At 50.7% G+C, this 20,183-nt stretch overlaps 1 protein-coding gene across 2 annotated transcripts in view; it reads right to left on the bottom strand.

Moving 5' to 3' along the window:
* The window catches only part of Znf423 (zinc finger protein 423), a 241,208-nt gene that overhangs the window by 110,228 nt on the left and 110,797 nt on the right, over nt 1-20,183 (bottom strand). For both annotated transcript variants that reach the window (XM_028755498.1, XM_028755499.1), the window contains exons 3-4: nt 8,142-11,356; nt 1,388-1,472 (exon numbers count right to left, since the gene is read on the bottom strand). In XM_028755498.1, coding sequence (XP_028611331.1) covers nt 1,388-1,472; nt 8,142-11,282 — 3,226 coding nt within the window. In that variant the 5' untranslated portion in view covers nt 11,283-11,356. The remainder of the gene's footprint in view (nt 1-1,387; nt 1,473-8,141; nt 11,357-20,183) is intronic.

Below are 20,183 nucleotides of genomic sequence, written 5' to 3'. Positions count from 1 at the left end.
AACTGATGTGTCACTGTCTGAGGGTGAGCATCGTATAACCTATGACCCAATAATTCCATGTCTGTTCTCGTGATCCCCCTTATGTACGCATGACACATAATATTATCTACAGTATACAGTGTTTATATATTTCCACACCCTCATGAAGGTCGCATGTATACATTTACTGATAGACATGTACAGTGCCCTAGTTACAGCAGTACACTCTGTAAAACAAATCCAGAATGAGCCACGACACAAAGGCATTTGCCCATGATGGAATAGTCCATCCTGAAGAGAAAGAATGAGCTTCAGACAGAGGTAAGCATTGGGAAAAAGAGGAAGATTCCAGACATCATGAGTAGAAATGGGGGTGGGGATACATTCATATAAGAAACAAACTAAATAGACCCAATCTTGCTTTGGAACAACAGGATAGGGGCAGCCTTTTAGTGGTAGCAGGGGACCTAAGAAGTCAGGAGAGCTAGTTGATTTGGGGAACTGGAGACATATGGCTTTCATGATGGAGACACTAGTTACAGAGGTGTGCTCAGATTCAAAGACATGTGTGTGTGGTTTCTGATCATATGCAATGAAGGATTTTGTCAAAACTCAAATGAAAAGATACTGAAAGAAGAAAACTGGAGATGGAGCAGGGTCAGGCTGCTCTGATGGACAAGAATCTCTCTGCTCAGACCATAGGATTTGGGCGGTGATCAAAAGTCTAAGAGAAACTTGGGGTACCAGTCGGTATTCCACCGTCTTTTGGAGGCTGGGGCTGTCAAACACAGCCATCCCATCACACCACCAACTGGCCCCTAGTGCTCCAAGCCCAATGTCTGCTTGCAGAGCAGCCCAGTAGATCCTCCACTTCTGAGCCAGCCATCCCCTGATGCTCAAGGTCAGGAGACGTCACAGAAGGCCAGGAAATGTTGGGTCATGTGTGAACTCTGTAGACTTTTGAAAACTCGCCATTTAAAGAGAGAATTCTCCAATGTTCAAATCCACTTGAAGAGGAACAGGAAGAGAACAGGCACAACTTTGTGAGTGTTCTCTTTTTGACAGTGTGTCTGAGGAACTCATCTCGTGGAGTGGGGAGACGTGAGCAGTTAAATCTATTCAATGTCATGACACGCAAAATTGAAGCATAATTGCCCCTGAGTGCTCAGCGACCGGAAAGCACTCGTCACAGAAATGGAGGGAAATTTATGCTAGAAAATGGAAGCAGCTGTCAAAAGTCTGATAGCGGTGTGTGCGGCACTTTGACAAGAAGGCTTGGGCACTCTCACCCTGCCATCTTGACTCCCTCTGAAATGTCACCGACCACCATCCTAAAAGTGAGGACTGGCGAGGAACCATCAATCTGCAGCCCTAGGGAGTGTCCTGGTACGGGAGGACATTTTCTTACCGATCATGTGGTTGGCAACGTGGATCTGGATCTCTCTCTCATTCTCGAAGGTCATCTGGCACTTGATACACTGGTACGTCTTTTTCTGTTTGGGAATGAGAGAAGGAAACAGGTAAGCAGAACAAAGCCACATCCCCAAAAGCCTGGCTCAAGATGCCCCAGAGTGGCTTGGCCTCTCCCAGGCATCCCAATCCACTCTCTGCCCACTTCCCTCCCTCACTCTACCTCACCAGGGCACAGGCTGCCTTCCAAGGGGCTGCTCCCCTGCTAGAATTGGAAAAACCTTGCTGTGTGCCAAGGTCAGCTTTCCCAGGAGCTGAGGAGGTTTGCTCCACTTATAAAGGCAAGTCCATGTTTCCATCTGTCCATCTGTTCATCTGTCCATCTGTAAGTACCCTGCCATTCCAGTTTTGGCACAGCAGACCCCATACCATCTCGTGCACTAGAGGTGTGTTCTGCCAACTGATGAGATCTGGGAAAGTGCTTGGATCCTGAGAGTGCTGGCCTGGTTGATGGAGTGATTCCTTGACAGAGCCATATTTGATGGCATTACGTAGTAAGAAGTGGGGTCTAGTGTGAGGGGATAGGGGACTAGGCCTGTAATAAAGTGTCCTGTCCCTTGCCCCTGCTTCCTGTCCATCATAAGGTGAACAGCCTCTAGCATGTGCACCTGCTGTCACTGTGTCTTGCCAGGGTTCTGCAGGACCCAAAACTACGGAGCCAAGGAACCCTGGGGTGAAAGCTCTGAGACTGTGAGCCAAAATATGACTTTTCTCTCCTGAGTTTGCTTTTCTCAGTTATCTATCACACACACACACACACACACACACACACACACACACACACATACACACAATGTAAGTAATGAACCCATCTAGAAATCTACTCAAACCTCAGCATCCACACATGCACTTTCACCACCTACTTTCATTTGTCAGTCTACACACACACACACACACACACACACACACACACACACACACCTATCCACCTGTCCATCCAGCATCCATCCATTCATCCTGGAAGCTCTTCCCATCCTAAGAACACTGTGATGGAGCAGAGAATGCTGCTCCCAACAATTTTAGTACTCAAGGACAGCTCAGGAATTTGGCACCTGTCCTGGGTCTACATGGCCCTGAGTGCCTGCAGCTGCTTCGCAAGACATAATGGTTACTACCAGCTGCTTTTGGAGGTAAATGAAGGCACGAAGATGGAAACCAGCAGAAGTCTCCATGCTCGTAGTTCAGCACATGTAGCTACAAAATCTGTGCCATACGGACAGATGTGACGTACCTGTCATGCATGGCTGTGGGGCATTTTAAAGGGATATGCACGGTTGTAACAGGACTCTTTATAGCCAAGTGGTCTATTTGTAATAGACCACTGTGGTTCCAGGGGTACTGGGATCCTCCTCACCTTTGGAAAAGGTAGGGCTTCTAATCTCCTGGCTAAGGACCCAGGCACCTCTCTGAGCTACAAAGCCGGGATGAGTCATCAGAGAGCTCAGTGCCCGGCTCCAACTAGGCTCCATCTGCAGGCTCCTCTCTTGGGGTACCCTCTCCATCTTGGAGAACTAGCTCACTGTCAGAGCTTGTGAGAAGCCTTCTGTTCCCACCCCAGGAATCCAGGGCCAGTCAGGTCCCCCAGCTGATGCCTAAAACATACTGTCAGGCCCAGGCTGAGGGATTCAGCTGCTCCCTCATCACTCCCTGAGCACCCAGAGGGCAGGCAGGAATATGCGCTGTCCACACCATGGGTCAGCACAGACTCACGAGATCGACCTGTTGAACACATCCGCAAACTTGTGGAGTGATATACAAAGTGCTGTGTTAGGTCAGAAGGGACTGGAAGAGCTAGAGATGACTCCTGGGTCCCTGCCACCTCAAGAGCCTGGCCAGAGGAATGCCCGATAATGAATTAACTTCCGTGTTGTCTTGTTAAACTGCCCCTCCCATTTTGAAGCCCCATATAGAGTCTCTCTACATAGTCCAGGCTGCCCTCAGACTCAGGATTCTTCCACCTCAATTCCTGAGTATTGGGAGGTCAAACATACACCATCATGCATAGTCTGTTTGACTTTTATTGTGATTATTATTGAGGAAAGAAAAACCTGAATGGACAAGCAGACGGATGGATAGATTGGTGGAACAGGCTCTGGTGTGACTACCCCTGCTTAGACTCCAGTATCTCTCTGACAGTCCCTCAGTGTTTCAGAACTACATGGAGATCAGAGTGTTCCTAGTACAAGCCATGACACTGGTCTCAGAAGCAGGCATCAAGCTTGGAAAGGTCCCAGGAAGAGCAGGGTCAGTATCAGAGGGCAGACTAAGACAGGGTTGAAGAACCCAACTCCATAGGCCCTATCTCAGCTCAACTCAGGAGGCACCTTGGCCTCTCTGCTGTTAGAATCATTCATCCAGACTCACACATTAAACGACCTTGCTCATCCTGGCAAAGGTAAGAACCGTGGGAGCCTGAAAGAATGCAGAAGCCCGTGAGTACATGGATGAAGCTCTGGCTAGGAAGCTCTGGTTGAAAGATGTCAGGAGAGCTGTGCTAGACAGGCACCACCTGGTCCTGCAGGGCTTGAGAGCTGGAGGCTGAAGAAGGCCAAAGCCATGGCTATGGGAGGAGACCCTCACTTCTGCCTGGGTAGAAGCCTCTGGAGGCCACAGTCATGGCTACTCCAGACCACTGTGAGAGTAGTCTACAATCAAAGCAACCTGATCCTCCGCCTGGGGGCAGGTGAGGGAAGTGCACTTGCTGGGCTCATCAGAGGCTTGTTCAGGAAGACAGGCTCCCCATAAACACTCTAAACATATGGCCACACTGGAAGAGCACTGATAGGTAATGAGTCCTTCCTGGTGGGCAAACAGGCCTCAGAAGATTCCCAAAGGAGGGACCAGGAGGAACTTCTGTCCACACATACAAGGAAACATACATACATACATACATACATACATACACACACATATGTGCATTCTCATGATCTCTCTCACTCCATCTCATCATCAACTTAAACCTCTTCACACATACCCATGACCCCCGTGGAGTGTTCTCTGCAGCACAGATCCCTGTATATAATGTGCCCAACGTCACTTAAAGGAGGGAATCCTTCTGGATCCACAAGGCTGCACAGATGAATGACAAACTCATCTGCAGAGACATATATGATATATGCCCTCGGCTCTCACTGGAACCCTGACACCACATCTCACACTCCCAAGCAGAAGCACAAGTAGTGCATGACAGAAACACATGCACTGAATATCCATTGTGCCTAGCTAGATTCATAAATGTACATGCATGACTAGCACGCAAGCAAATGTGTTGCATGCTAGTCACACACACACATACACACACAGAGCTCACTAGCACCAACACTTCCAACCGTTACTGGGTCTGCCTTTTTTCACTGACATCCCAGAGAAACCTCTGTCTCTACCTCCTCTTGAGCCCAGACCACACTAGGAGATAGAACACAAAGGTAGGACTTGACATTCAAAGCACTTCCTCTGTCACAAGATCCTTTTCTGGGGTCAGTCCAGAAACACCAGAGCTGAGGCCCAGGGCCTTTGGCCAGGGGCTGCCTCCCCGGCACAGCCCTGAGCAGCCTTAGAACAGAAAGAAATCTCCCTTGAATAAGGAAGAAAAGAGAGGGAGGCAGGGAGGAGCTGGCTGGGCCCCTGGAAGGGAGAAGAGAGCTTAAGAGTGTCCATCCCCATGCTGGCCCTCAGCATGCACTAAGCATGAGTGCATGCAGGCAGCTAATACCGAATCCTCACTACCCTTACAGATTCCACACTGGGGAAAGAGACACTGCAGTTCCACAAGGCCATATCCCCTGGTCCAAGAGCCATGCTGTAAGCAAGGGGACTGGGACTCCCTGCCAGGTAGGCTCCCTCTGGAGTTACTTGTTGAGCTTGTCTTCTGGGCTCCACAACCCAGATGTCCCTAAACAGTCCTGGTCGAGGTAAGAGAAAGCTGGTGTGACCTGGGCACATGCTTAAACCTCCCACTTGGAAATCCACTACCCTTCTGTAGAACAGGCAAAGGGAGTACTCAGACTGCTCTGCTCCACCTAGAATGGAGATCGCCCGGGGACCTGCTGAGGCAGTGAGGCCTCAGGCCTGCCCATGTTGGCTAGAGATGAATTGGTGTTGTTATTACTTATGAACGGGGGTGGGGGGAGCTTGAAACCTCAATGCTTCACGCTCCAGCCGACAGCATCCTCGGCCCCACAGGAACCCAGTCCTCTGAGAGCTGGTTGCTATGGATACACTCCCAAGGGTCCCAGCCTTCCAGCCCCCAAGCCCCTGCCACAGCCCCCAGAGTCTGCTCTAACATGAGTGAGTCCTGAGGGAAGCAAGGGGTGGGTGAACAGACAGCTGGGGCCCTGGCCCCAGGCGTGCCCAGACAGGGGGCAAGGTCCCAGGGGTAACAGCTAGAATGAGGCGGTACCTAGGCTTTGTCTAGCTCCTTTCTGCAAAAGGTCCATCTGTTTGGGCCTCTGGGCTGGCAGGAGTGGGATTTCTAGCCTGGTGCCTCTTGCATGGACCTGAGGACAGGGAGGGAAGGGCCTGGGCAGGGGGACAGAGCGAGGCTTCAATCTGCCTCATGTACGTAGCTGTGTGTCTTGGCTAGTTTCCTCTTTGTGAGTCTGGAGCCCCTCTACCAAAACAGAGGCCTCACAGTCAGGCTCTTGCTTGTTAGCAACCCTGTTGCTGAAGGTCAAGAGACATCCCTTCATGTAATAGGAGTTTTCCAAAAAAAGGTGTTCAACACAGGGCAGACTGGGGAGGCGGAAGTTCCAGGTGCTCAGGATTCGGAGTTGCCAAGAGCAGCCTCCTGGCATCAGGACAATGGTGGGAGGGGCTGAAACAGATGGATAATCCAGGCCAGAATGCGCCCAGGAAGGACAGGAGGAGCCCAGCCACACTGCCCTGTAGAAGAACAGGACTGCCCTAAATTCCATTCCTTGCTAGCTGCATCCCCGTGTAGGCTGGGTGAGCCGTAGAGTGGCTAGGGAGATTGGTGATCAAGAGTATGAGCAATAGGAGTTCAAATCCTGCCTCTGCCTCTTGCCAGTTAAGGTCTGGGTAGCCAAACTTACCAACCTGTGCTCATGTCCTCTGTGAAGATGACTGCTTGGGGGGGGGGGGATGCTCAGATGACAAGTGACCAGCACACGCCAACCCCACAGCTAGAATGGATCGTAAGTGGAAGTAACAGCATAGGAGCCACCTCTATGTCCAACAGCCCCTCTCTAACTCTAGAGCCCCACATTCTCCAGAACTAACCATGGTGCCCTGGCCATCCAGGCTCAGGGGAGACAGAGCTAAGCAGCGAGACCAGTGTCCATGCTCTGGATCTCTGAGATAGGCTGAGCCTATGCAGAAGCTTCACCTAGCTGACTTGCCATGAAATAAAGGGGTGCCACAGCCTCCAGAGAGAGGGGCCTCTGGTTCTCCAATTACCAACAAGTTCTCTCTGTTAGAGCATGCTTCCCTTAGCCGAGTGTCTACAGGCAGGTCCCATGGGCTCGCTGGCCTTCATTAGGCCCACCCATGACATTCATGGGCAGGAGGACAGCCTCTGAGGGATGTTCCTCCATCCTCTCCAGCCCTCTCCCCTCTCCTCTTTCTGTCCTCTCAACTCAGAATCTGGGTTCCTATCCTGAGAGAAAACACCTTCAACAAACGCTGTCATGTTTCAGCAAGCACCTGTGTCAGGTACTTTCCACATCCTGCTCCCTATCAATGGCTCCAGCAGCAGCCCTCCAGGGACAGGCACCCTCAAGACCTATGTGACATGTCCTCCATCTGGAAACACAACATAGACGTGGTGGGAATTTCTGGCCCTGGCTGTCTGACACCCAAGGCCATGTAGGCTGAAGCCTCCTCAGGTGCTCACCAACTTAAAACCAAGGCCTTTGTGGGTCCAGCAGTAGCGCACACTTCCTCTGCCTCAGCCACAGTGATATGTTATGAGCCTGTGGCTCTCCTGGGTATATAAGTCTCAAAAGGGGGGATCCACTCTTGGCGCTCAGGCATCTCCAAATATAAGGGGTGCTCCAGACAAATTGGTTGACTGCATCAAATGACTGGTGATGATTGAATCAAACCATGCCATACCAAGGGTCTTCCCCATATCATAAGCTAACATGATGCTACCCACGTGATACTTTGTCAGCGGAGGTTGTGGCAAGCATATACAACCGCAACCGATGCCTGGTTCTACATCTCAGGCATATCTAATATCACTAGGATCTCTGTTGAGAATCCAGAGCTGTGAAGTGATTCACTCAAGGAGATACAATAAGCCAGGTAATCAATTCACTCTAGACAGATAGCAGAGATGCCAGTTATCACATAAGGAATGTTGATTGGGTATTAACCACTGTGCTGGGCACTTTTTCTGCATGTCACTGGCCCCTCACTACAACTTTAGGAAATCAGGATGGTCACTATTCCCATAGCACAGGTGAGCTCTTGACAAACAAGACCCAGAGAGACAAAAAAAAAAAAAAAAAATGTCTACATGCCCGCACAGCTGGAAGGAAATGGCGAAGCAGAGGCTGAAACTGAGGATGAACGGGGCAGAGGAGATGTGCCTAACTCATGTGAGCAATGTTGCCTCTCTGAGTTGCTAGAAGACATACTCCCAGGAAGTACACATGCAGGAGTGTCATTTATATGATACCCATGGGTCTCCAAGGAGGACAGGTCAAGAATGATTATCAGGCTGCACTTACCCGGGGCACTGGTGACGTCTGGGCACCTTTCCGGGGCCCACTGGTCTCTGGTGTGAGATCACGGTGGTCCACCTGCATGTGGCTCTCCAAGTCCTCAGCACTCTCAAACTTCACGTTACATTCAGGGCAGCGAAGACCAGCACAGGGCCGGTCAGCAGGTTCGGGTGGGGCCAGGCCACCCACCTGTCCATTGGCACTACGGGCCATGCAGCCGGCACATAGGCCATAGGGCAGCCCATTGACATCAAGCCTGACCAGGTCCTGCTTGCTACGGAACTCTTTGAGGCACAGGGCACACTTGTAGAGCTTCTGCAGCCCCTGGCCGTTGGGGGAGGATGCGGCTGAGCTGCCAGCCAGCTTCTGCATGTGAAAGGTGCCGTGGATCTTGAGCTCCAGCGTGGAGGTGACAGTCTGCATACAGACCACACAGCGGAAACCGGTGAGGGAGTTCCGCAAGTCGGGGTGCATCTGGCAGTGCTCAATGAACTCCTCCTCACTCTGCAGGGGCATTTTGCAGATGCGACAGGTGCCCGTGTCCAGACTCTTGCTGTGGGTCACCTTGTGCTCAGTGAGCGTTAGCAGCGAGGGGAAGCGCTCGCCACAGATGGGACACATGTAGTGCTTGGCAGGACCCCGGTGCGTCTGCAGGTGTTCCCGGAGCCCGTTCTCCGAGAAGAAAGTCCGCGAGCACACATTACACTTGTGGCTGCCCTTTATGAATTCTGCCTTCTTACGTGAGCCGTCATCCTCGCCAGGCCGGATGTTGTGATCCCGGAGCCGGTGGTTCTGCAGCAGCACCTCCATGGTGTAGGCTGCACCACAGATGTCACAGCCATACATGGGCTCCGATGCATCCACATCGTCCTCACTGGCCTCGTGGCTGTTTGGTGCCTCAGGATTCTTGAGCAGCATGCCCTGCAGGTCAGCGGGCTCTGCCTTCTTGGTGGAGGTGGGGGGCACCCCATTGGCTGTGCCGTTCTCTGCAGCTGCGTCAAACACGCAGTGCTTCTCCCGCAGGTGCTTCTCCAGCAGGATGACAGCGTGGAAGGCCTTGCTGCAGAACCTGCAGTTGTACTTCTTGCTGTGTGTGGTGATGTGGCACTGCAGCTCCACCTCAGTGCTGAAGGTCTCGCCACAGAAGATGCACTTGTGGGCCTTGGCCGGGTTGCCGAGGTGGCTGTGTTTGACGTGCACCTGCAGGTCAGCCTCCTTGCGGAAGTCCCAGTTACAGGCGGTGCAGCGGTACATCTTCTTCTCGTTGCTGTGCTTTACAGCCAGGTGCACCTGGATGGACACCTTGGAGTCGAAGACCTCCTGACACAGGGTGCAGTGGTACAGGACGAAGGTGTGCATGTCCAGCAGGTGCTTCTGCAGGTCATCCACCGAGGAGAACTGCTTGTCACAGCTCTCGCAGACGTAGTGGGTGGACGTGGTCATGTAGTGCACCGTCAGGTGCTGCAGGAGGGACTCCTGAGAGTCAAAGTCCTCTTTGCACTGGGGGCAGGCCTGCTTCCGAAGCAGCAGCTCCAGGTGCAGCTTCAGGTGGGTCTGGAAGCTCTCAAAGTTGGAGAACTTGAGGTCGCACTGATTGCAGGGGTACTCGCCATTAGAGATGGAGTTGACACTCCCGGAGAGGCGCTGTCGTTTTGGGGAAGACACCTCGACGTCAGAAGAGACCGGACTCTGCTCTGCCTTGGACTTCTTGCTGTGTGCCAGCGGGATGTTCTTGTGGTTCTCTTTGATGTGCTTAGTGAGCTTCAGGATGGAGCCGAAGATAGGGGAGTTGGTACAGTAAGGGCAGGAGTAGACCTCCATGAAGGACTGTGTGGGCTGTACAACGGGAGACTCCAGCTTGGTGCTCCCCACACTGCAGTGCGTCTGTTGGATGTGCTCTGTGAGTGAGGACTCAGTGAGGAAGCCCATGGAGCACTGGTTGCAGAAGAAAGCGTTATTCCCGTCAGGCGGGTTGGCATTGGGGCCACAGTGCGAGACTCGAATGTGCTCCTGCAGGCTGTTGATGTCAGCAAACATCTCGGGGCAGTAGTTGCAGTGGAAGGCAGAGATGTTGCCAAACTGCATGACGGGGTAAGCGTGGCTCTTGTGCAGCTTGCGGACATGCTCGTTGAGGTTGTAGAGTGTGGGCATGGAGTCCAGGCAGATCTGACACGTGTGACTCTGCTGAGGTTTATCCGCGTGAATGGTCTTCAGATGGATTTCTAGCACAGCCAGGCTGGTAAAGTCCCGCTTGGAACAATAGGGGCAGCTGTAGACGACCTTGGACCAGCTCTGCCCGTCATCCCGCATCTTCTTCTGTCCCCTCAGCGGCTTCAAGGTGGAGTCTGGCGTGGACCCACGCTCCACAGAGGCGCTGGAGTCAGGCGTTGCACTGCTCATAGAAGCCACACTACCCAGCACGGGGTCAGGGCTGACGCTATGGTTACTGGAGTCAGGCTGCCGGTGGCTGTCCAGGTGGCAGTACACACCCTCCACAGAGGAGAACTGCTCGGGACACATGGGGCACTTGTGTTTCTGGTTGGCGTGGGCTTGGTGGATGTGGGCAAGCAGCGTGCTCTCGTCAACAAAGACCTCAGGGCAGTGGATACACTGGAGATCCGCCTTCTCCGAGAGCTGTGGGTGGAGAGTAAGCACGTGCTTCTCCAGCTCCTCTGTCTGGCTAAAGGTGTCCTCGCAGTAGTCACACATGAAATCGTCCTTCTTGGCTTCCTTCTCCGACTTGGCCAGGTGTTCCTTATTCTTCTTGTGGGCCTGCATGTGGCTCTGCAGAGAGCTGGTGGAGGAGAAGCCACGCTTGCACACGCTGCACTTGAACGGCTTGCTCGAGCTGTGGGTCTTCAGGTGGATCTTGAGGTGGTCGCTGCGGGAGAAAGCTGCCTCGCACTCGTGACAGTGGTACTTCTTGTCGCCTGTGTGGAGCTTGATGTGCCGGTCTCGGCTCCTCTTGTGTTTGAAGAGGCGGCTGCAGAAGGTGCACTTGAACGGCAGCTTGTCGCTGTGGATCTGCTCATGCCTCTTCAAGTAGCTCAGGCGGATGAAGGACTTGTCGCAGAACTGGCAAGGGTATGGCAGGCCGGTGCCACCTTCCTCCTCACCGAGGCCGAGGTCACAACCATCTCCGATCATCTGCGTAGGTGACGCAACATCCTTGCTGGAGGGAGATGAAGCCACCCAGGAGAGTTGTGGGTCGTCATCACCATCTGCAGGGGAAGGCAGAGGAGAGATTAGAGGCAATTCCCAGGGCCGCTGGGAAGCAAGGACAGAGCCAGTTTCTCGGCTGAGGCTGTGCAGCTGGCCAAGTGCTGCAGGGGAGGAGTGACAAAGAGGCCGGACGGAAGTGGACATCCAGACCTTCCCATCCACAGAGGACACACTGCAGAGGGGTGGCAGAGCACCCGAGGGAAGTGTCGTCGTCCTCCCCCCCACCCCCAGTGACACCTGCCTGAACCTGACTGGATGTAATACACCCCCAGCAGAGGTGCTGCTCTCAGCCACTTCCCTGGTGGGGGAGGAGGTACAGCCTGTACAAAGTCACCGGAAATGACCACACAGACCATCAGTCCCACAGGCCAAAAGGAATCCAAGTCCCCTAATTCCAACCACATCTGGGAGACAGCTCCCATCAGCCCTCAGTCCCTGGCCCCCATTCCTTAGCCCCCCAGCCATAACAGGAATCCTATTGGTCCTTTGGGCACAGGCAAAAAATTTAGCAAGATCAGAAAATACCCTTTATTTTAACATCCCCACCATATTCATGGATGGGGGACTGATGAAGCTGGATACTGCTATTTCTGGCAATAGATAATACACAAGGGGTGTAAAATTGCAGGGCTCCAAACATCAGACTCCAATACGCAAATGAAGCAAGCTGAGGGCGGAAAGGAAGACCTGAGGTACCCAGCCAGCATCCCCAAGGACTTATCCTCTTTGTTTCCAACCCTGGCTTTATCCTACTCACCCAGGAGCCCAGGTGGTAGCCTTAAAGATGGACTGGGTCACCAAAAGCCAGAGCCCAAGGATAGCAATTGCTCTCTCCATGTAAGGGACTCTGTGCTCTCCAGAGACTACAGGGACTTCTCTGGCCCTTCTAACCTCTGAGGGAAGCTAAACAAACCTCAGGGCTGGCCATTTCTGGGAAAACAAAAGTACACAGGACGCAACAAATAAAGCCAGGGAAGTTCGCAAAACACAGCAGGGGCTGGACAGAGCCGGCGCGAGCGGAAAGGCATTGGGAGGCTCGAGTTTCTCATCGAGTGGATTTAAAACTTAATAATGAATGAAACAGACCGCAGGCTGCTGCGGGCAGGGGAGAGACAAACAAAAGCCCAGATTCGGCTGCGCTGACCTTGTCTTGTGACCCCAAGGAAAGAGACCAGGGCCCCCGGCCACACTGCCAAGCTCTAGCCAGCCAGCTGAGTCCTCAGAAAAAAAACTCGCACAAGTTGTTCCTGACTCACAGGAAAAGGACAGAGAGCCGCACACCCAGCCTATGTTCACACAATCACACACACACCTACACATTTTACACAATGCTCACAACCCCACTCACCTATATAAGCACATGTGCTCACCATACCTTACACATAGCTCCCAAAACACACACCTATATGCTCACACGATCACACACACACACACACACACACGCACGCGAACCTCAACACTAGTTCACAGGCAGATTCACCTTTGCTGTGTTACCTGTTTGTATACCATTCCAGAGCCACACAACATTCACATTAAGAATGTCTAGACACACACACTACACCGTCACAGACCCAGGGGTCCCCTGGAAGGCTCTCTGTAGTTCTACTACTGTTCCTGCCCACCACAAGAGCTCATTTAAAGGATAAGAGGATCTGGCTAGAGAGTTCCTCATAACCAGTACTGGGCAGGCCCCAGTGCCCACCTCCCAAGCCCCGCCTCAAAAGCATGAAGAGTTACCCTAGCTGGCACCACGGGTCCAGCTCCGCCTGATGGAGAACGCTCTCCAAAGCTCCTGCTCTGTATCTTCCGGCAGTCTCCTCAGCTCTAAAGCCCAGCACCCCTAGGAACGCCCTCCTGGAGTGAGGGCACCTTCTCTCCTGGGGGCCTCACGTTACAGGCCCTTCGGCCGGGAAGGACGCAGCCGCTACCGGCTTCCTAGATTAGGCGCAGCGGGAGGTGTCTTATCCCTTGTCTATTAATTCCCAGCCTTTGCCAGCTGGGCTCTGAGGGGCACAGACAAAGGGACCCAGGGAGAGAGGTGGATGGAGATAGGGCTTGCTTGGCCTCTGCCCACTGGCCAGGCTCAACTAGCTTTAGGTTATTTTGATACCATAGCTCAGAAACACTCAAGCTACCACAAATACTCAGAAATGCTCCAACTCCCGTGTGCCCGGCCCCTACAAAGTGCTTCCTCAGCATTTCTACTGTGCATATGAAGGAACTGAGGTGGATCCCAGAAACAGAATCCTGACAAAATCTGAACTGCCAGGGCCGGGACTAACACCAGGCCCCTTCACTTTCCCAGGCTGGCTTCCTTGAGTGGCAGGCAACTGAGCCAACATTGCCACAGGTAAGGAGAAGAGGTCACACGTGCAAAGCTGCCACAGCATGCTCTCCTTTTAGTTCTCCCTCAAGAGGACTAAAAGGATGAATCACTCAGGAGATAGATTTCAGGTAGAGGCCCCCAGTGCTGAGAGAAGCCCCCTAAATGGCCGATGGGTGGAAAACACAAACAAGCAGTAAGATAAAGCCAGGAAGGTGCTATACCCCTGGGATAAGTCTGAACTAGCATGTTTACTTGGTTCCTAAAACCTTCATGCCTTCTGATGACCCTGGCCTTCCAAGCTCCCCCAACTCACCCATACTATGGGACCTTCCCAACCTCTGAGACTCACTGAGTATATCTAGGAAAAAAGAACCACTGTGAGAGGCAGATGAGGAAATGAATAGGAAACTCACTATAATTCTGCTGGCATGTAGCCACAGACAGAGTCCACTCAGGACTGCCCTGGGTGGAAAGCGGATGCAGTGGGCAAGCAAAGTCTGCTGAGAAAATGAGCATGGACTTAGCCCTAACTAAAGGACCACATGGTTCTATGGGCTACTTACAGAGGTGCTGAACTATATACTAAGTAAGAGAGTGTTACGGAGTGCAAATTATACCTCTATAGAGCTGGTAAACAAAAGCAGTATTTTGCCAATAATAATAATTAATTCTAATTAGTAGCACTAGCGCTAATTTTAGCAGCCGCATGTATCATTCATGTCCCACATGCCAGCACTCTTCATGTCTGTTATCTCAATGAATGAATTGTCGAAACACCCATATCTGGTGGTCTCCAGGAGCACCCCATGTTTGAGATGGAGACACTCGGGCTCAGAGGCATGTGCAACCTGTTCACCCCACAAAGCTGGACGCTTCATGAGGTTGGGCTTGGCATCTCCTAATCTTGCAATATCCCATCCTAGGCTAACATAAGCCATTCACCACCTACACAAAGGGAATCAAGACCTGCCCAGTTGTGCCAAGGTACTGAAAGTTCAGTGCGGGGCCGGCTGCTTGGCTTTATTTTCGGCAAACAAGTTTCAAAACTAAAGGGAAGTGTATTATTCTCCACCAACAAACCAAGCAACTGCTGAGACTGTAATCATCTGAATTTAAATGAAAATAAGGCTCCTTAAAGTGAAAAGGCTCAATCAAGGAAAAGGGGCACATTGACATATGAAGTCCCAAACTGGCTACCCTGCTTACAGCCTGTTATTCAAAATCACTTGGCCCCAGAGGCTCTCCTCCCACCTGCTCCAAGTACATTTTGCACTGGGGGCATCTAGCCAAGGGTACCAGAAGAAAACCAGAGGGATGAGCAGGGGCCAAGCCTCCACTGGACCCACAGGGGCATCGGCAGAGGAAGGGGGGACTCTAGCTCCTCACAGTATGAAATACCCCTTAAACACAGTTAGGACTTTCCTTGCACGAGTGTGACCACCCATGTATAAGTGTGACCACCCATAAGCAGCATGAGCACACATTCACTGGCAGGAGTGCAGAAAGGGAAGGGAGGAGTGTGGAAACAGTGAAGGGCATCTCAAGGTCCCTTTCCATGGGAACATTCCAGGGTTCAGCAACAAACAGGTTCAAGGAAAGGTTCAATTGCCCAGCTATCTAAACATCTACAAATGAGGGTTTTTTGGGTACAAGCAAGCATTCTTCTAGGGTTTTCCATGCGTTAATTTAGTCCTCAACAGTCCAATGAGCTATGTGTATTAGTGTATTATGTGTATTAGTATTTCATTTCCATTTACAGAAGGAGAAAACGACGCACAGAAAGACTGACTTGCCCAGTGCAACCCAGCTGCCAGTCAGTAGAGCCAGAAAACAAACCCACTTAATCCTATTCAATTGGTGGCTTCATCCACAATGCTGAGATGGGAGATACAGTGACAAATGCCAGCCCTTCAGCTGTTCTCTCCTTTAGAATAAGCTCAGTCAAAGAACTATGACAAAATGAGGAGAAAAAAATTACTTTTAAAATGGAGATTAAATTCATTTTAAAATGACTAATCCAGCAAAGAGACCTGGAAGGGAGGTTTCTAAGAGACTTCTGCTGTCTGCTGGAGGAAACACACACATGCACACACTATAAAAAGGAGGGAATTTTGATGAAAATTCAGTCAAGTACAAAAAAAAAAAAAGATTAGCTGGGCTTTTGAATATATCTGCAATATAAGCAAGTGGATCCCAGGCAGGATGTGGTCAAAGCAAGTGCAATAGACCAAGGCTGTGACAAATGTACCTGACAGTGGCAGGTAACTTGGAACAGCTACCCAGGAAGGCAGGGGGCAAGGTTCATAGCTCCTCCCATCAGAGAACATCAGGGAGCCGCTGCAGAGGGTGCTAGGACCCAGGAGGGAGGGTTACCACCCCTAGGATCCACAAGAGTAAGCCCAAAGTAACTATCCTGCTGGAAAAGGAGAAAGTGACCCTCCATCACAGAGATAAAGGGATAGCCCTGAACAGAACATATCGGGGGATTCATGCTTCAGAAACAAGAGGAATATAGCTGAAACCCAGGAAGTTCTGGGTCTCCAGGACATTGCTAGGCTGGGAAGTTCCATCCATGTGATTAAAAAATGGAATCAATTGGCGACAGGCAAAGGAGCATGGGAACGGGATGGTCTCAGGACACTGAACAATGGGAAAAAAGGTCTCGTCCAGTTCCTCCTCTGAGAAAGGTACTATCCGTCCTCACCGAGCTGTAAGGCAGAGTCTCCCAAACCCTGCTGTCAGTGCAAAGACAAACGCACATGATAAATCCTATGCAGTTTCACTGAGATCCCAGCCAGATCAGCTCCAACCTCAGCTGATGGGAGGCCTGCTCTGAGCACACAGAAAGCTACCTGGGTGCTCAGGAGAGCACAGCCATCTGCACTCCCCAAAGTGAGTAAGACCTACATGCATGAGCTGTAAGGCACGCACAAACTGCTTCCCTCGGAGGCAGTCAGGACTGAAATAAGTGATTTCCAGACACGAAAGGAAGTAACACAGTGTGGGGCATCTGGGACGTTCCTGTCTTCCTTCCATGCAGCGAGAACACATGAACCTGAGAGTCGCTGGGCCTGGTCCTCAGAGGTGAGAGTATCTGATGCTAGCTGGCTTTAAAGTCACCATGCCTTCTTAAACCAATGTCATCCCTGTACCATGGATGGACTGGGGCAGCTGAGGCCCCCTTCCTGGAACTGCTTCCGGGATTCAGCAATGCAAGTTCCCCAAAAGCCTAAAGCTCCCAGCACTCAACCCTAGGTGTTTTGTGGCTTTCCTGGGTAAACTCAAAAAACATCTGTCAAAACCAAAGAAAGACATCATCAAGTCCAAGTTGGCATATAAATGAGTGCATTGAGCCACTTTCAGGAGCACATGCAGCTAATGGCATCTGTTGATTGTTTCTAAGATTATGTACAGTGAGCACAGGAAAGAACAGAGATTAGACTCTCCAGGAAGTATCTTGTGATATCCTGCTCCTAGAAGAAATGTTAGCAGTTCCATTCCCATGGACCTAATATCTTCTATCTTCTTCTATTTCTTCACCATGACTCAAGTCAAGAGCTCCTGTGTGTCATTACAGCCATTTGTGCTCCACCTCATGGTGGCTATGGTCATGTTAAATCTGAAGGAAGTAGCTATGACATCTCAGGCAGATAGAACCGCTGCCATTGGTAGAGCTGGCACAGCTGGATCCTGGGCAATCTTGGTGGTAGTGAAGCACACTAGACTAGGGGCTGCTGTCAAACACCCATGATGGCAGCAAAGAGGGCAGTCTACAGAACCTGAGCAGAACCAAACCGGGACATGGTAGTAGGCGAAAGCAAAATATTGATATCTTAACCCCTAGAATGTACGGCTGTGAGACTTCCATGGCACATGTCACCTGGGGTGCTGACTAGCTGATCTTAACACACAGAGATGATCCTGGATAACCTGGGAGAGGCCTTTGGAGTCACTGGGTCTTTGAATGTGGAAAGGGGATGCAGAAGTATAGCCAGATGCTGTATGAGAACAGCCGATCCGCTGTTGCTGGGGTTGAAGACACATGAGTGATGAATGTGGTGACTCTACCAATGGCAACAGTTCACTGCCATCACCTTGACCTTTGGCCTTCTTATCTATCAGACTCCTGACCACCAGAACCATGGGTGACCTTGTATTGTTTTCAGTTACAGTGTATATGAGGATTTGTCACAGTGGCAATAAGAAAAAGTACAGCGCTGGGTGGCAGCAGTGGGGTGTCCCCAGAACAAATACATGGGAGTAGGAAAGTCACTCAAGAGCTGGACAGTGGCCATGAGCTTAAAAAATATTCTTTATAAATGGGCAGATAGTCTTATGCAGGTTAACTAAAATCCTGGTATTGATGAGCCCTAGTGCAGACTTGGGAAGAAGAAAGTAGTATTTTCCTAAAAACTAAAATCATCTTTGACCAAAATCCTAACCTACCATGAGCCATGGGCTGGGATACTGGAGGTTCTTATAGATAAAGCACTGTGCTCTCAGAAACTGAAGGAGAAGGATGCAGGCTATACAGAGGCAGGAGAGTGCCCCGCCTCTGTCTGGGAGGAAGAACCTACGATGGGAAAACACGGGGATTTATCTAGATTTCCGAGCAGAATGTTGAAGGTATTTCCTGGTTTCTTCTTGCAGCTTACAGTAAGAAAGGAAAGAGAGAGACTAAAGGCAGAACTGTTCAAAAGAAACCAGGAAGCATCCTTGGGAAATTCTCTTGTTGTAAAAAGACCATATGATCTTTATTTTAGGAAAGCAATACTTCAGAGGAATGACCAAGGGTGTGGCTGTGCATTCTGCTAGCAGCTCAGGACAATCGAGAGGTCAGGGTTGACTCACACAGAACACTCTTTTTTAAGAGATGAAGGGTGTGATTCTCAGATATCTGCCGAACAAAACAATGTCTGAGAGATTTAGGAGTACTGTCCTCGAGCCATCACAACAGAACCCGAAGGCAGAGACAGAATTCTCTAGAAACTGCTTCTGAAGGAGCCTCTTGTCTAAAATAGCAATTCCCCATGAAATACACAGGATAGCCACGAGGGTCTTGAAATTTTTATACCAGCAGGAACACTGCCAGGTTAGCCCAAGAGGGAGGGAGAGTACAAGATGAAAGGCGTCCATCACATGCCCAACGTCCTACAAGTGGGAACCAAGAGAGTTCAGCTCAGCTGAAAACATGTGCTACCTTTTGTAGATGGAAAGGATGATTCAAAGGGTGGAGCTCAAGTCCAGAGGGTGGAGCCATGAGCTATCAAGTATGAGATCACTGCTGGACCAGGCTCAGACCTGGCACCTTAAACTCATACTCAAGGATTCCCTGTCTTGCTGTTTTCTTTGCTCTCTTAAAAGACAGACCCAGATAAACACATCTGTAAAAGTCTCAACAGCTCTTGTCATACAATCGGTTGTTAAAGTCTGCTCTGACTACAGGAGAGTCAGGCAGGCGATACCTCTGCTCTGTGCTCCCTCCCAGTCTGGGTGTATTTTCCTTTTAGGACATTTTGTTGAGCCTGTCCTATATTCCAGGTTTCTTGAGTGCAGAAGGTACCTAGCATCCTTGGATTGCGATGGTGGTAGCTACCCAATCTCTATTTATTTGCTATTATCTGTTGACATTCTAAAACAACTTTTGGCTGATTTTTAAAAATATTCCAAAAGGAAGAGAAAGAAAGGACAAGTAAAGAAAAGAAAAGATGCCTTCCATGTCAGGGGTTGATTTCATTTTCCTCAATCCATAGATTAGGGTATATTGAAAGAATAGGAGCCCTGCTCCCAGAATGCCCACACCAGGAAAGAGACGCACATGGCTAGGTCATCTGAGCAACCCACGAGGCTACCGTGGCCAACTTGGCCCCTTGAAATCCTGAGTTAGAATTATGTTTTCAGCAAAGACAGCTGCAACTACAACTTGCCCATGCCTTCCCCAGGGAGCTCAGAGTCTTTCTGGATATGGTGTCATCATTGTCCCCAATGAGGCTGCAGCAAAGAAAGCCAGGGACCATTCTCAAGCCTCAGGGTGAGAGTCTCTTGGGGGTGGAGATGGGCACGCAGAGGTCAGCAGCCTTTTAAAGCTGGGAAAAGCACTCATATCATCAGAGGATGGGGGTCTCACCTCTGTCTCACCACACAGGTACACCTGGGCACACAGTTCTGAGACCCTTCAGTTCCTCAACAGAATGATGCCCAGTGCCAGGCACTCCCTTTCCCTATCATCTCTAGGGTTGCCAGAACATCATAAAACACCAAATAGCTGTCAGCAAGGGCCTTAATAAGCCTTCCAAAGAGCAAGGCTGAAAGAAACAAAACAGATTTAATCATGGCACTCGGAAGGCAGAGGCAGATGTATCTCTGTGAGTTCAAGGTCAGTCTGGTCTACATTGGAAGTTTGGGATAGCCAAGATCACACACTGAGACCTGTCAGAAAGAAAGAGAGAAAGAGAGAGAGAGAGAGAGAGAGAGAGAGAGAGAGAGAGAGAGAAGAAGGA

Source organism: Grammomys surdaster, unplaced genomic scaffold, assembly GCF_004785775.1.
Source record: "Grammomys surdaster isolate TR1022 unplaced genomic scaffold, NIH_TR_1.0 126063, whole genome shotgun sequence".
In the NCBI taxonomy this organism is placed as follows: Eukaryota; Metazoa; Chordata; class Mammalia; order Rodentia; family Muridae; genus Grammomys; species Grammomys surdaster.
The sequence above is the reverse complement of the archived record's forward strand: the minus strand, read 5'-3'. Positions and strand labels throughout refer to the sequence as shown.